This window comes from Lactuca sativa, chromosome 4, assembly GCF_002870075.4.
Source record: "Lactuca sativa cultivar Salinas chromosome 4, Lsat_Salinas_v11, whole genome shotgun sequence".
NCBI lineage: Eukaryota > Viridiplantae > Streptophyta > Magnoliopsida > Asterales > Asteraceae > Lactuca > Lactuca sativa.
Genome location: NC_056626.2, coordinates 141045814 through 141061449, shown reverse-complemented (window position 1 = coordinate 141061449; position 15636 = coordinate 141045814). Strand labels below are relative to the sequence as shown.

The window sequence follows — 15636 nt, the reverse complement described above, 5'->3', positions numbered from 1 at the left end:
TAGGATTTTTGGTTGTGTGGCACATGCAAAAAGACCGGCTAACAAGCTTAATAAGTTAAGTGATCGTAGCATTCAACTGGTGTATCTTGGCAACGAACCAGTGAGAAAATCCTTTTGTCTATACATCCCAAGTGAAAAACGGAAATATGTGGCTAGGGATGTGATATTTGATGAAGGAACAAAGTGGAAGTGGGCCAAAACTCAAAATGAATCACAGGTTTTTGGTCAAGACTGAACTGGATTTCCAAGTGAAATCTCGTATGAAGATGTAACAGAAAACAACAATCAAACCCAGGACCAGGGAGTCCCACATGAGGATGGAAGCCCAGGAAGTCCGTTTCCCAGCTCTGGTCTGTCCAAGCCAACAAGCTCACCACGAACCCCTACTTCAGTAACAAGCGACGAAAGTAGTTCATCTCCCCAAGGCACAACACTGTCATCAGACTCGTTGCCAAACCGATCAAAATATGATGACACACCAGTTCGAGGGTTCCGTACATTGGAAGATGTACTCAGTCGTTGTCAGGCATTTGAAGAGGAAATTGAGGATCTCTTGTTCGCTGGGGAAGAACCCAGAACGTATGAAGAGGTGACGAATGAACAGGAGTGGCAAGTTGCAATGAAGAAAGAACTGGAGTCAATTGAAGCCAATAATACATGGATATTAATGAATCTTCCCAAAGGACAAAAACCAATTGGATTAAAATGGGTTTATAAGGTTAAGAAAGATCCAGGTGGAAAGATCATTAAACACAAAGCCCGACTTGTCGCGAAGGGGTACGTACAACAAAAAGGAGTTGATTTCGAAGAAGCTTTCGCGCCAGTGGCTAGAATGGAAACAATTCGAGTTATCTTGGCTTTAGCAGCAGACGAGGGGTGGAGAGTTCATCATATGGATGTCAAATCGGCATTCCTAAATGGGGTGCTACAAGAGGAGGTGTATGTTTTGCAACCTGATGGATTTCAAGTCAAAGGGAAGGAGCACATGGTGTACAAACTGAACAAATCCCTCTATGGGTTGCGTCAATCCACAAGAGCTTGGAATGCAAAACTCCACAAGACACTCAAGGACATGGGCTTTCAGCGATGTCGTCAAGAATATGTTGTATACAAGATTAAGAAGGAAAATATGACACTACTGGTGGGAGTGTACGTAGATGATCTAATTGTAACAGGTTCAAACAATAAGTTGATTGATGCTTTCAAACAACAAATGAAAAAGGTGTTTGATATGAGTGACTTAGGAGTGTTATCCTATTATCTTGGGATTGAAGTCATGCAAAAGAATGGAAGCATCATGATAAACCAAGCTTGGTATGCTAAAAAGGTCTTGCAAACTGTAGGTATGGGTGACTGTAATCCCACCATGTACCCCATGGAACCACGATCTGGTTTAACAAAGGATGAAGGAGGAGTACCGGTCAACGCCACTGACTACAGAAAAATTGTTGGAAGCTTGAGATACCTAACTGACACAAGACCTGATTTGAGCTACTCTGTGGGTATTGCAAGTAGGTACATGGATGCCCCAAAGGAGAGTCATCTCAAGGCTGTGAAACGGATATTGAGATACATCAAAGGTACCAAGAATTATGGTTTGGTGTACAAAAAGGGTGGAGACAAGAAGCTAGTTGGGTACAGTGATAGCAGTTATGGGACAATTTTGGACGAAAAAAAAGGAACAACTGGAACAATTTTTTATTTTTCTGGTAAAGCTATCACATGGTCTTCGCAAAAGCAACGAACAGTGGCGTTATCCTCATGCGAGGCGGAATTCATGGCAGCTACAGAAGCTGCATGTCAAGCATTATGGCTGAGGAGCTTGATAAAAGACTTAACAGGGATGAAGGAAGAAAGAGTGAAACTTTATGTTGACAACAAATCAGCTATAGCTTTGATGCAGAACCCAAATGTCCACGGGAGAAGTAAGCATATTTATACCAAATTCAACTTCATACGTAGGTGTATTGAAAGAAGGGAGATCCAGGTGGAGCATGTAATAGGGGAAGATCAAAAGGCTAATCCTTTGACCAAAGCTTTAGCACGTGTGAAGTTCATGCAGATGAGGAACCTGTTGGGAGTAGAAAGCATTGCTGATAAAAAGTCATAATTAAGGGGGAATATGTTAGGTTTAATTCTAAGTTAGCCGTTGAGGCATTTGAATAAAGATGATTTGGTCCTGTGTTGACCTCGTATTTAGGAGAATAATATGGCATTTGAACACACGCGTAGAAGCACATGCAGATGCATGTAATTCTCTTTTTCTATTTCGTTGTATTCAGTATTTATGTTTTCCTTTGTAATCAGTTTCAAGTAATGCAAACAGAGAACATTCAGTTGGTTCTTAAAACTCCATCTCTATATTTTGTGGCTTGAACTATTTGATCCAACAGGGCTGATCTCCTACAAAGATCAACATATCGTGAGTTGGACAACAATCAATCAGGTTATGATTTTCTATTATTCTATCTTCTAAGCAAGGATGTAACAGCCCTAGTGCCCCACCCCTTTGTTTGTCCCTAAATCTTTTGTAGAATGCTAGTATTTGTTGTATATAATCTCAGTCCTGGTCACAATTTTAGCCTATTAAAAGACTCATGGTTAACAAAGACATTAAATTCTGATTTTTTACTTGTTCAAAAAACTGTAGACAAGAGTAAGAAGTTTCAGAAGTCAATCTTATATTTTTCCACAAGCAATTATCTGAAATTAAATTCTGATTGGATTCTTCCTGTTAACAAGACTTTTAGTCTTTTAATAGCTAGCATTGTTAAGCCAAGACAAATTAAATGCCTTTTTTTTCATTCGAATAGAATGAAACATTCCATTCCTTCTCTGATTTTGTTGCACCAAACGCTACTTTTAACTAAATTTTTGAGAGAAAAAATGTTAAAGAACCTAAGAAAAAAGGTTTAACTTCCTTCCAGTACTTGAGATGGGTCATCAATAAATTTTTAAAGTTTTACTTATTAGTTATTATTTCAAGTTTTTGTTTTTATCCATTCCAACTTAAATATAAATGAGGGTTTTTTGTCTTTTATAGAAAAAGGAAGAATGGAATCGAATTCTAATTCCACCCGATTCTGCCAAAATCCTTAAACCAATGTTTTTTTACCTTTCAAACTGAAAGTTACACTCCAGACCACAAGCTAGAGAGTTACAAACAATGTAATCAAATCTGCAAAAAAGAAAAAATAATATAAATTACTTTGACAGATTTGGTTTCTCCAGAAACATTATGCCAAGTTGCCAACCAAGCAACTCGTTATTGCTTAGTGTCATTCTCTACATTTTCAAAATGAGTAACAATTTTGGTCCCCGTACTTTACTGTTAATCATAGGTTCTGTCCGAGTTTTGATTTTGTAAAAAATATGCCCCAATGGTTTTAATTTGTTGTTGAATCATTAAATCTAGCCATTAGTTTGTGAATTTCTACATAGACAATTTTTCCCTTAGACCAAACCTAGAAAAATGATATGCCCAGGGACCATATTTGTAACTTACCAAGTATTATATACATAGGATAATATTTTTGATGGCATATAAGTGAATATAATAGAGTGAATTTCATTTATATCCTTACATACTTTTAATATTACTTTTATCTCCTTATAAACTTTAAAATTACATATATACCCCTTTAAAAGTATAAAACTCACATTTGTATCCAAATTTATTGTTTAACTAGATTTAAATCAACTTAATATTAAAAACCATTTTAAAATTAAAATTCCATATGGTATTACTATAATACCGTTCTCTTAGGTTTCAATATTAAATTGAGTAATGAAATTCTCATTTAATTGTAACTAATGTTTTTAACTATAATTCTTAATTTGTAAAGGGTATTTTAGTAACATCATACATAATTTTGGACCCGGTCCGAGTTTGGACCCACTTTCATCCCTAAGGCTCTAAAATCTAATCATCAAAATATTAAGAATAACATTTTAAGAAACAATAGTGATGATCGAACTAAGGTATTCCAACTTTAACCTTTTATGTGCATGAACCATCCGAACTACAAATACCTTTGATCCTCTAGTTTTGTCCCTCTGTATTCTTAAATAAAAGTAGAATGCTATAAAAACTAAAGCAACAGAAGTAAAATGCTATAATTTGAAGTACAATGCCATAATTGAAAAAACAACATAACTAAGATGCTATAAATAAAAAATATATGTATGAAAAAGTAGAATGTTATAATAGATAAATGCTATAATATGCATACATTCTAATTTTTAATAATAAAACAGTTATGGCTATTGATAAGTTGGATTAAGTTGCAAAATCGAAGGTGTCCAGAGTTCATAAAAGGGCTTAACAACTTCATAGAGATCGCCAAGAACCATGTCGATGATGAAGGAAAAACATGTTGCCCGTGTATAGATTGTGTGAACATGTTTCGACATATTGTGACTACGGTTTATGCCCAGATACATGACCGTGGATTTGAAGAATCATATCTAATATGGATTCATCATGGTGAGGAATATCCTCTTTCGGATTTAGACAACCTTTGGGCTTCAAAGTACTGTAGTACTAGAGTTGTGGCAGAGGAAAATCCACCTGAAGAGTTGTTTGATTTAATAGATGATGTTATGGAAAAGGAAGATCAACATATAGAAAATGTAAGCCAAGAAGCAATTGGTTTAGAACCAGAGTTTGATGTATTATTTGAAGAAGCCAATACCGAGTTATACCCTGGGTGCAGTTGGATGTCTTCCTTAAACTTCCTAGCAAAACTGATGCACAGTAAAGTTATCAATAGGTGGACAGACAGTTCATTTGAGCAACTTTTAGAGTTTTTAAGAGTTGCATTCCCGAAAGAAAATAAGATTCCAACTTCACACTATGAAGCTAAAAAGAAGTTGAGAAAGATTGGGCTGGGATATCAATCTATCCATGCTTGCGTTAATGATTGTGCTCTGTTTTGGAAAGAGAACGAGTCAATGCAAAATTGTCCTGTTTGTAAGGAGAGCAGGTGGGTTGACAAACACACAAAGGGGGAAGAAAGTGCCACAAAAAGTGTTATGTTATTTTCCTTTGACTTCCAGGCTTCGTCGAAGGTATAGTTCAAGATTCACAGCAAAAGATATGATTTGGCATAACACTAGGCATTCAAATGATGGTAAGATGTATCATCCGGTTGATGGGAAAGCATGGCATGAATTTGATAAGCGATATCCCGAGTTTGTCAAAGAACCTAGGAATGTCCGATTGGGTTTGGCCGCCGATGGATTTAATCCATTCAACAACATGAATCAGCCTTATAGTATGTGGCCGATAGTATTGACAACATACAATACACCACCATGGTTGTGTATGAAAGAATCTTCTTTCATGTTGACTTTGCTAATTCCTGGTCCTAAAGCACCTGCGAAGGACATTGATGTTTTCCTAAGGCCTTTGGTGGACGAGTTGAAAATGTTATGGAGGGATGGAGTCCAAATAAGAGATGCATCAACCAACACTGTATTCACAATGCATGCATCACTATTGTGGACTATCAATGATTACCCTGCCCGTAGCAGTTTGTCTGGATGGAGTGGTCAAGGTCATAATGATTGTGCTACTTGTAACAAAGACACACCCTCATGTTCTATAACCAGTAATATAGCTTATGTTGGTCATAGATGATTCTTATATACAAAGCATGAATGGAGGGATAGTTTATTGTTTAATGGAAAGAAAGAGTCAAGAAAGCCTCCTAGACGATTGAGTAATGCATTAATAATTAAGCAACTAGACCGTCTCCTCACTTGTATTCCAGGAAAACACCCTAGCTATGGTGGTGGTGTAAAAAGAAGGCGAACTGAATCATAGTTAAATTGGACCAAAAAGAGTATCTTCTTCGAGCTTGATTATTGGTGTTCACTTGATCTAAAACACAATATAGATGTTCTGCATGTGGTGAAAAATGTTCGTGAGAGCTTGTTAGGTACTTTGTTAAAGAATGAAAAATCAAAAGATACGTACAAAGCAAGAGAAGATTTGGAAAAATGGGGCATTCGAGAGAATCTATGGCTGCAAAAGAAAACTACAAGAATTATCCACTACATCCAGCTTACTCTTTCAAACTAGTCGATCGAGAACGTTTTTGTCATTTCATTAAAGGTGCAAGACTACCTGACAGTTTTGGATCAAACTTCAAGAATAAGGTACATTCTAATGATTTAAATATAACTGGGTTCAAGTCTCATGATTATCATATCCTCATGAAACGATTGCTACCAATAGGGGCCCGAGGTTATCTTCTCGCTAATGTGTCAAAGACAATCATTGACCCTTGCGTATTCTTCAAAAAATTTGTGCACGATCATTAGATGTGAAAGACATGTATAAAGCACATAGTGAAGTGATAAATATATTATGCAATCTAGAGTTGATATATCCACCAACATTTTTCGACATAATGGTTCATCTAGTTCTACATTTACCAGAAGAAGCTATTCTTGGAGGGCCTGTATATATGCGATGAATGTATCCTTTTGAAAGATACATGAAAAAGTTAAAATCCTATGTCAGAAACAAAGCCAAACCTGAAGGGTCAATAGCGGAAGGTTATGTTGCAGATGAAGCATTGACATTTTGTTCCATGTATCTTGATGGTATGCAAACAAAGTTCAATCGCCCGGATAGAAATACAGATGATGGCCTTCCAAAGATGCAATTTTCTGTGTTTTCATCACAGTGTCGAAAAATTTCCAAGATGAAAATCATTGCTCTTTCTGAAGAGGCCAGCAAATCATTACAATGGTTTGTACTCAACAAATGTGATGAACTTAAAGGCTACATATCGTAAGTAATTTTTTATTTATACTTTATATTTAGGTATTGTGAGAAACTGATGTGAACCATTTCTCCCACCTACAACGAATTTGAATCCAAATATCCCGAAAAAGATGTAAAAACAAAATTTCCCTCATGGTTCAGTCATAAGGTAAAAACATTATATACATATATTACATATAACTCTAAAATATATTATCATTTAAAGTATCAATCTTATATTTTTCTCCAGGTTTATCGTCTAGAAAAAAATTGTCCCCAGACTGTAACAACGAATTAAAAGCTTTGGCACATGGTCCATTGAATGCATATTCTTACACTGGTTGCATAGCCAACGATGTTAGATTTGTGGCACATAGTCGTGATCTCCGACGTACTACTCAAATAGTGGTATTGTTTCATTTGGAGAAGATGGTACACCATTTTATGGTCAACTGGAGGATATCATACAATTGAACTATTTAAGTGATTATTCAGTTGTTCTTTTTCATGGTAAATGGTTCAACACAATGAGGCGGGGGGGGGGGGGGGGCGATTAGTTAATGAAAATGGTATCCACTCTATCGACATCAGTCGTGAATGGTATGTTGGTAATTCATGGTATGATGGCCAACAATACATTTTAGCCACACAAGCAAAACAAGTGTTATATTTTAAAGATCATTCACGAAACGCCAATAGTTGGAGGGTTGTAGAAGACGTTCACCATAGAAAATTGTGGGATCACCCAAGTATGGATGTAGATGTCTTGCATGACAATCAATCATCTGATTATAACTTGGATGTTGACATAGGTGATGTTAGTGACTCAAGTGTGGTTATTGAGAGATGTGATGCTCCTATTGTGGACGATCAAACCTTTCATTGTAACTTGGTTGCTGGTTTAGGCTATTTGCCTATGCAAACAACTTTAGGTGAATTTGGTGAATCAAGTGATGCTCCTATCATGGAGGATGAGAATTTCATTGACGATGATGAAGAACACAGTGATTCCTATCCTTCAGAAGATGAAATTTTTGATGACAATAATGATAATGATGATGAGCCTATAGATGCATATTATTCCAGTGATGATTATGATTAAATGTATTATAATGTTATTGTATCTTTAATAAATTGTTGATGACAAGAAGAAGCCACTTCCTTTGGAGTTTGGTATCGAATGAGGTTCAAAAGAATGCCCCCTTTCACTATCCGAGTTGGGATGATGTCCCTGAAGATTATAAAAGAATAGTCTATCTGACCTTGCATGTAAGTATACAATTTAATGGTTTTATTAGTATTACAATTTTATATTTTTGAGATGTTTTATAACCCTTTCATTTTCTTTTGTAGAATTATTTTGATATAGATTTTTTCCGTGACACGCCTCATTGGAATGACATTGTGCAAGGAATTGACACGGATTTCAATGCAAGTTACAGGCGCCGCAAGTCGAAGGTGAAAAAGCATTTTATGAGAGTTGGAGGCTACAGTGATGTGGAAACGGCAAAGAAACACCCCCACATAGAATGAATTAAAAAGCATGGAGGAAAGTTAATAAAAAGTTATTCATGAGTGAAAAGTATCAAAACAGTTCTGTTAAAAATAAAGATAACAAGGGAAAACAGGTGTATGGTAGTTCTCATGGTGCTGAATCCTATGCCCAAAAGCGACATAAGGAAGTAAGATTTTTTTAGTGTTATTTAAGGGTTTTGTCAACATTTTCTATGAAATATTAGTAATAGTTCTTGTGGCTTTTTGTAGAAAAAAGAAACCGGAAGGGCAAACCACATTGATGGATGGAAGAAAAGTCACTTTAAGGAAGGAAAAGAATGGTGTCACCCACACGCGCAACGCGATTGGGTAAGTAAAAGGGGTATTTACATACTTTTAGTATGATGTTATTTTGTGTAAATTATTCATACGGAATTTAGAGTAAATTGTTTATATTGTTATTTAAAATGGATTGCATATATTACAAGTAGATTTATTCAAATTTTGGAATTGTTATTCTTATTATTTATATACTTTGAACATGTTGGTTTTTTTTTCTTTTTATAGTTGTTATGCTGCCAAATTTTAGAAAAAATAACTAATAAATGTTTATTGTAGGGTAAAATTGTGGAAGAGTATAGGAAAATGTTGGAAGAGGTTGATGGTAATGATTCATTGGTTAACCAGACAGAATGCCTCAAGCGTGCACTTGGAGAAAGAAACGGTCATACAAAAGGTGTTGGAAGAAAAGTGAAGAATGTAACAGCATATTATGTGCCAAGTACATCAACCAATCCCCAAAACTTCAATGCATTTGCTCAAGAGTTGACTCAACAAATGAGTCAACAATTTACCGAACAGATGCATCAAATGTTCTTATCTAAAAATCCAAACGCCCAACCACCACAATTTCAATTTACTTTTGATCCTTCTCGTCTACAAGTTCCAAACGGTCATGATGTCAATGAAGAAGATGAAGAAAGTCAAGGATATGAAAATGAAGATGATGAAATGGAAGAAGGTGATGAAAATGAAGAATGGGAAAGTAGTTATGGATCTGATAATTAGGTTGTTTGTTTTAGTTTGGTTTGTATGCAACGTCTAAACAAAATCAAATTTAGCTCTTCATTTTTGGTAAACCGAGCATGTAAGATATTTTAAAATTTTTGATGGTATTGTATATTGGAATGATTTAGATTTAGATTAACTGTTTTTTATTTTACTTTATATGAAAATTTTATTGTATGTATATTTGGAAATATAATCCAGGAGCTAAAAAAATGTGTAAAACCTGTGAAACAGCTATAGAGGCGACTTATCGTCGCTATAGGTGTACTTACAGCAACAAGATGTCGTCACTATAGATGAGGCTATGACGACAATATGTCGTGGCATGGCGACTATATATTGTGTCTATTGGTTGGTATATAGGAACGATTTGTTGTCACTATAAGGGGGACTACAATGACGAACTCTATGGTGACGACATTACAACCTAAAGCGACGAACCTACAACAACAAAGTCTATGGCGACGACAATTCGTCGCTGAGGTCTATAGCGACGACTTTCCGGTCTGTAGAGACGATTCTTTTCGTCCCCATAGGTTAGAAATGTTGTAGTGTACCTAGTAATATAATATTTTCAAAGACTTATTTGTATATTATTAAAACAGAAAAATGTTCCACACCTATTTATAGTATCTAAAAAAACGTATGTTTTCATGTAGTTTGATTTTGAGTTTTAGTATATTTGTGTTTTTGGAAAACAGGGACAGCTTCAAAATGAAATGTGTTTTCAATAAAGAGGAGATTCACAACATATATACCTTTAGCTAAACAGGACCCCACAAAGTCATGTAAACGATCTCTTACCCAGGATCGGTCTAAAGGTATTTCATGGCCAGGGAAAAAATACATAAAGATTCCCATGTTTGACTATAAGAAATACATATACACAATAAAATATAATGATATAAATTACTATAACTAAGCACTTAGAAGTACATTTAAAATACATATATATTTCTATGTAAACCCAAAATAAGGAACAAGGTCAGGGATTAAAATGCCAATAAATAGAAAGCTTAAAATAAACACATGTATCCTGTGATGATTTAAATTGCTACCTCAAAATACTTAGAAGCTTGAGTTTAGTGCCTCATTATAAACAATGAATTGAATCTGTAAACAAATTTGAAAATACATCGACTCACTAGTTTCTCACATCCAACCAGGTTTGGATAATAGATAGTCTAGAGACGATCAAGCTACATAAAAAACTTAGTGCTGATAAAAAGTTATACTCATTCATTTTATAATCAAACTTACTTATTTTATAATCAAACTTAACAAAAGATGATTCCAGACAAAAAAGTAATTTCAACATGCCATTTATGAAATCCGATTAATACAATTTCAATAGCTTTTGACAAGTTTATAACTTAAAATCAAATATAATTAAAATCGGACGTCCCAAAGAGTCCTAAATTGAAAAGAAAAAAAAAACGATTAAAATTTAGAATTTACTTGAAAGATTGTAGATTTGTAGCCAGAAAAATGTAGACAAGGCAGCAAAGACCAAGCCACGAGACAATTACTAATTGGCAAAATCATGAATAAGATTTAGCGTGCAGAGAGGCAAACCTCAACTTCCAAGCCAAGAGAAATCGGGCAAACTTGCAAAAAAAAAGTAATAATAAATAAAAAATAAAACAATAAAAAAAATAAACTGTGGTTTTTATTTAATATGGAGAGGAGAACATATGCATGTTTTATCATCTATAATAAATAAAGAATTTTTGTGTTATGTCATGTTCTCATTCATTTTGTCCCATGTCATTTTGTGGTTATTTTAATTTAATATTTTCCCCACATGTCATTTTATGGTTTTTTCTATTTTACTAAATTCCACATAATATTTAAATGTAATAATTGCAATAAATGTAATAATAAATACATATCAATTTCATTAATTGACTTTCCTTCTTTTTTGGAAAACGGCAAATATATTAATAGAACCACATCAAGCGGATGTGGAAAGAACAAAAAAGTACAAGACAATCAAAAGCCAAAAATTACAGACAAAGAGTAGGGCATAAGTTCCAAATTCTCCAATCCACCATTTAGCATGGGGTTCTATGTTTGCACCAAGTAAACGTCATAGCTTTTATCTTTTCTATTATGACCTCCGGTGAAGTTTGAATCTTTTCATACACCCGTTTATTCCTGGCTAGCCATAAGCACCATAATGCTCCGTTAAATATCATATTCAAAAGCCTCTTTTTCTTATTACATCCAGAGCACCTTGAGACGAATAGTATCAAGTCCATTACCGAAGTAAATCTTCCACCATTGAGTTCACACCAGGATATTATCGAATCTAAGACGAAAATCGCCATTGGGCACGTAATCAAAATGTGGTCTGACGTCTCCTCTTCCAAGCTGCAACCACTACATAAAATTGATGGGATATTGATCCCACGCCTACTAAGTGCCACCGCCGACGGAATTCTTCCTTGTTTTGCTCTCCATATGAAGGAGAGGATCTTGAACGGAGTCCATTTCCCCCAATCGAACGGTCCATCACATACAACATATCCAGCGAGTTCAATCCTTTCCCGTAACCGAGACACCATGAATCGTTCGTCAGAAACGAACTCTGATTTCCACTCGCCCTCACCCACGTTCCACGATATAACATCTTTAGAATCAATGTTACTCTTTTGCAGGTATGACCTGGATTTTATTATGTTTTTCCATACCCCCGAACTCGATTTCTTCGCAAACACTGACCAATGCCTTCCGTCTAAATTGTGCAAGCCCCGAATGGTTTTTACCCACAGTGATGAGTTCTCCGTTTTCAGACGCCACATCCATTTTACTAGCAGTGATATGTTGAGGGATTTAATCGACCCTAGTCCAATTCCCCCAATCGTCTTTGGAGAGACGAGCTTATTCCACGCCACCCAATTGATGCTTTTTTTTTCTCATACTCCTTGTTCCAAATAAAATTCCTTCTGATTTTTTCTAACGTGTCAATCACCCCGTTCGGGACTGCAAAGAGCGACATATAATATATAGGTAGGTTGCCAAGGACAGCTTTAGCGAGAGTCACTCTACCACCGAAACTTAAAGATTTCGCTTTCCAAGTCGTGAGCTTATTTTGGAACTTATCGATGACCGGTCTCCATGCTCGCTTTCTGTTCATATTTTCGCTCACCGGAACTCCTAGGTAAGTGAATGGGATGGAAGAAGGTTCACACCCAAGAGGAGCCACCCAGTTTGAAACTTTTGAATTTGATACCCCCACTCCATAGACTTTTGATTTCATGAAGTTCACTTTTAGTCCAGACGACACGTAGAAGCATCGTAATATTCTTGATAGATTTGCAATATTCCTCCTTGACCATTCGCCTATGAATAGCGCGTCATCTGCATAGAATAAATGAGACAAGCAAATGTTAGGTTGTGAAATTTTAATTCCTTCATATATTCCTTTCTTCACTGCTGTTGTCATAGCTTGATTGAGTCCCTCCATCGCGATAATAAATAGATATGGAGAGATTTCCTTCTAATTTCAAAATTAAACTCTTATTAGTTTACTTTATTCATTTATCTAAAATATTTGTTTAAATTTAAAAGACAAAAAAAACATTTTAATTTTAATAATTCAATATATATATATATATATATATATATATATATATATATATATATATATATATATATATATATATATATTCTTATAAATTCAAACTTCCCAAATTTCATATTTAATTTTTCTTTTAAATGAACTCATATAATACATGGGTCTTACAACTAGTTTATATTAAAATTGAAAGCAAAACACGCAGAAGGTGAGAATGAGAAAAGGGGGCAACAAGCGAGAATGAGAGAATCGCAGAAGCAAACTCAAAATATGAAAAATCAAGAATTAGATTGTCAGATTGAGAAAATCAATTGGAGATACCCAGATTGGGGTGTGATTCACTGATTTGTGAACACTAATTCAACGTTCAGCAACTGGAGATTTTTTTTATACTCTTTGATTTCTGAACTTCACTTATTAGGAGCGATATCTGCTTTTACGTGAATTTTGTTTTCCGCCTAAAGTCTCTCCACGATTCTACTAAAATGACTGATTTCCCCCAAATCCACTCCCCGTCTCCTCGTTTTCTCCCTGCTACTCCTTCTGTTGTGTGGCTGATGTGATGATTCGTATTTTCCCCCGATTGCCACTTTCGATTTTCAGTGACACTATCTACATGCAACCAACGAAGGCCCGAAAAATAAACATGCCCATAATAGATAATTAGAAACTGACGCCCACATTGTACTTGTTGCCTAGGGCGGTGTACCATGTCACACCCCGAAACCAGGATGGCGGAATCGTTCCGGGGTGGAGGACGTCATGTTTAGCATCACAACCATTGTACAATACCAATCATAGTAACACAACCATACAATGAATATATATATATATATATATATATATATATATATATATATATATATATATATATATATATGAAAATGTTTTCATCAGTCGGAAACTTGTTTTAATTACAACATAAGTATGTAGAATATAAAAACATGACTCTTATTGCTCCGGCTCCTCTAAATCCAAGAAGTACCTGTCTACCGATTTCCTAAGAATACAAGTGGTTTGAAAGAACATCAACATAAAGCTGGTGAGTTCATAAGCATTTAATTTTAGAGAAAAAAAAAACGTTTCTTTGATTCATTTGAAAAGTGTTCCTCAAGAAAATCTCATATTTTCTTATGAAAAGTAGTGTTGAAAGAGTATCTATTAGTAGCAAATCAACCATCCATTTTAGAAATGTCAGCGTTAACCTAGGAAAAATCCAATATTTTCCCTAAAAACAAGTTAACCGTACTAGAGGTAGAGATACAAGTTTAGAAATCCCTGATTACTATCAGTATATATATAAAAAGAGTTTTATTACTTAAAATAAAACAAATGAAGAGTAGAGTCCATAAACCAAAGTTAGTTTATACTTATTTGCGAGTCGTATAACCATGCTTGATATGACCGAGAGTCCATTATTGTAACACCGTAAAAATTAAAAAAAAAATTCGCATTTTCAAACACTTTTTTACAAACTCATTCATTCATAAAATGTCATAGTATCATGTCTTTGTTTCACATAATATCTCCCAAGATCAAAATACATAAAAATCCCATGTGTGTGTACGAATCAAGCCGGTGCCTTCCCGTGGTCATCACTGGTACCTGAAACACATAACACGTAACACTGTAAGCATAAGCTTAGTGAGTTCCCCAAAATACCACTCTAACACATAATAGCCACTCGAGGCTGAAACTCTGTCGACCCTCTGGTCAATGTGTCTCAGTGGGGCCCTCCAGCCCCAACTCTCTGTGGGCCCTCTGGCCCTAACTCTAGGGACCCGAAAGTCCCAACTCTGTAACTCTGAATCATGCATATCACATATCACAATAAATCACAACACATAAATAACATGCAAATACACTGGCATATAACTCTATAGTACTCTGTCGCATAACTCTGTTACCACACTAGGTAAAGTATAGTGAGAAGACTCACCTCAGGCGTCTCGGTAAATCTCTGACTTGATGGAAAATATTGCCTAGCCTCCGCCTATTCACATAAATTAATACTCTTATAAATATAACTCTCGAGACTAGACTCAACCTGCCATTGGCACCCTTAGAAGGGTAAAAGACTATTTTACCCCCCTCTTGTCACAAGGACTCCATTGATGACCAAACCCTAAAAGTCAACAAAAGTCAACAATCACACTTTGACCTTACTCGCCGAGTGCACCCTGGTGACTCGGCAAGTTCACACATGTCCTCTAACTCTTTGTCCCGCTTGACACGCCGAGTCCCTCCCTATGCTCGACGAGTCATAACAGTCATGAATCGTGAGGCCACCCCGACTCAACTCGCCGAGTCTCAAGAACAACTCGGCGAGTTAATGCCATGCACAAACTCTACTGACCTCTTGAGGTCAGATCTGCTTCCCCAAACCATAGATCTGGCCTCCCCAAGCATGAATGTCACGTAAAGTTCGAAACTTGATGCTTGTATAACCACAACAAGGTATCAAAAGGAGATTTAGTCCCAAAAATGGCAACCTAAGTCCAATAACCCCAAACTGGTCCATAAAGCTCCAAGGGTCAAGGTCTTTGGACCTCTTTGAGTCCAGATCCAAGGCACAAACTCGAAGAGGGACCATTTGCTCCACATAATCACTCTCCAAAGGGGCTAGAAAACCCTAACCCTAATGATCAACACCAAAACTGAAGGAGGTTCGAACTATTAACTCAAAATGAAGTCTCTGAACTATGGAAATACTTGAATC

At 35.8% G+C, this 15636-nt stretch overlaps 1 protein-coding gene across 1 annotated transcript; it reads right to left on the bottom strand.

The window, feature by feature from the left end:
* Positions 1-12182: 12182 nt before the first annotated feature.
* On the bottom strand, positions 12183-12806 carry LOC111895376 (uncharacterized). Its single transcript, XM_023891460.1, has one exon. The coding sequence runs from the start codon at positions 12804-12806 to the stop codon at positions 12183-12185; it is 624 nt and encodes a 207-aa protein (XP_023747228.1).
* Positions 12807-15636: the final 2830 nt, after the last annotated feature.

Coding starts and splice junctions, on each gene's coding strand:
- LOC111895376 (XM_023891460.1), bottom strand. CDS start 12,806: ATGGAGGGACTCAATCAAGCTATGACAACAGCAGTGAAGAAAGGAATA.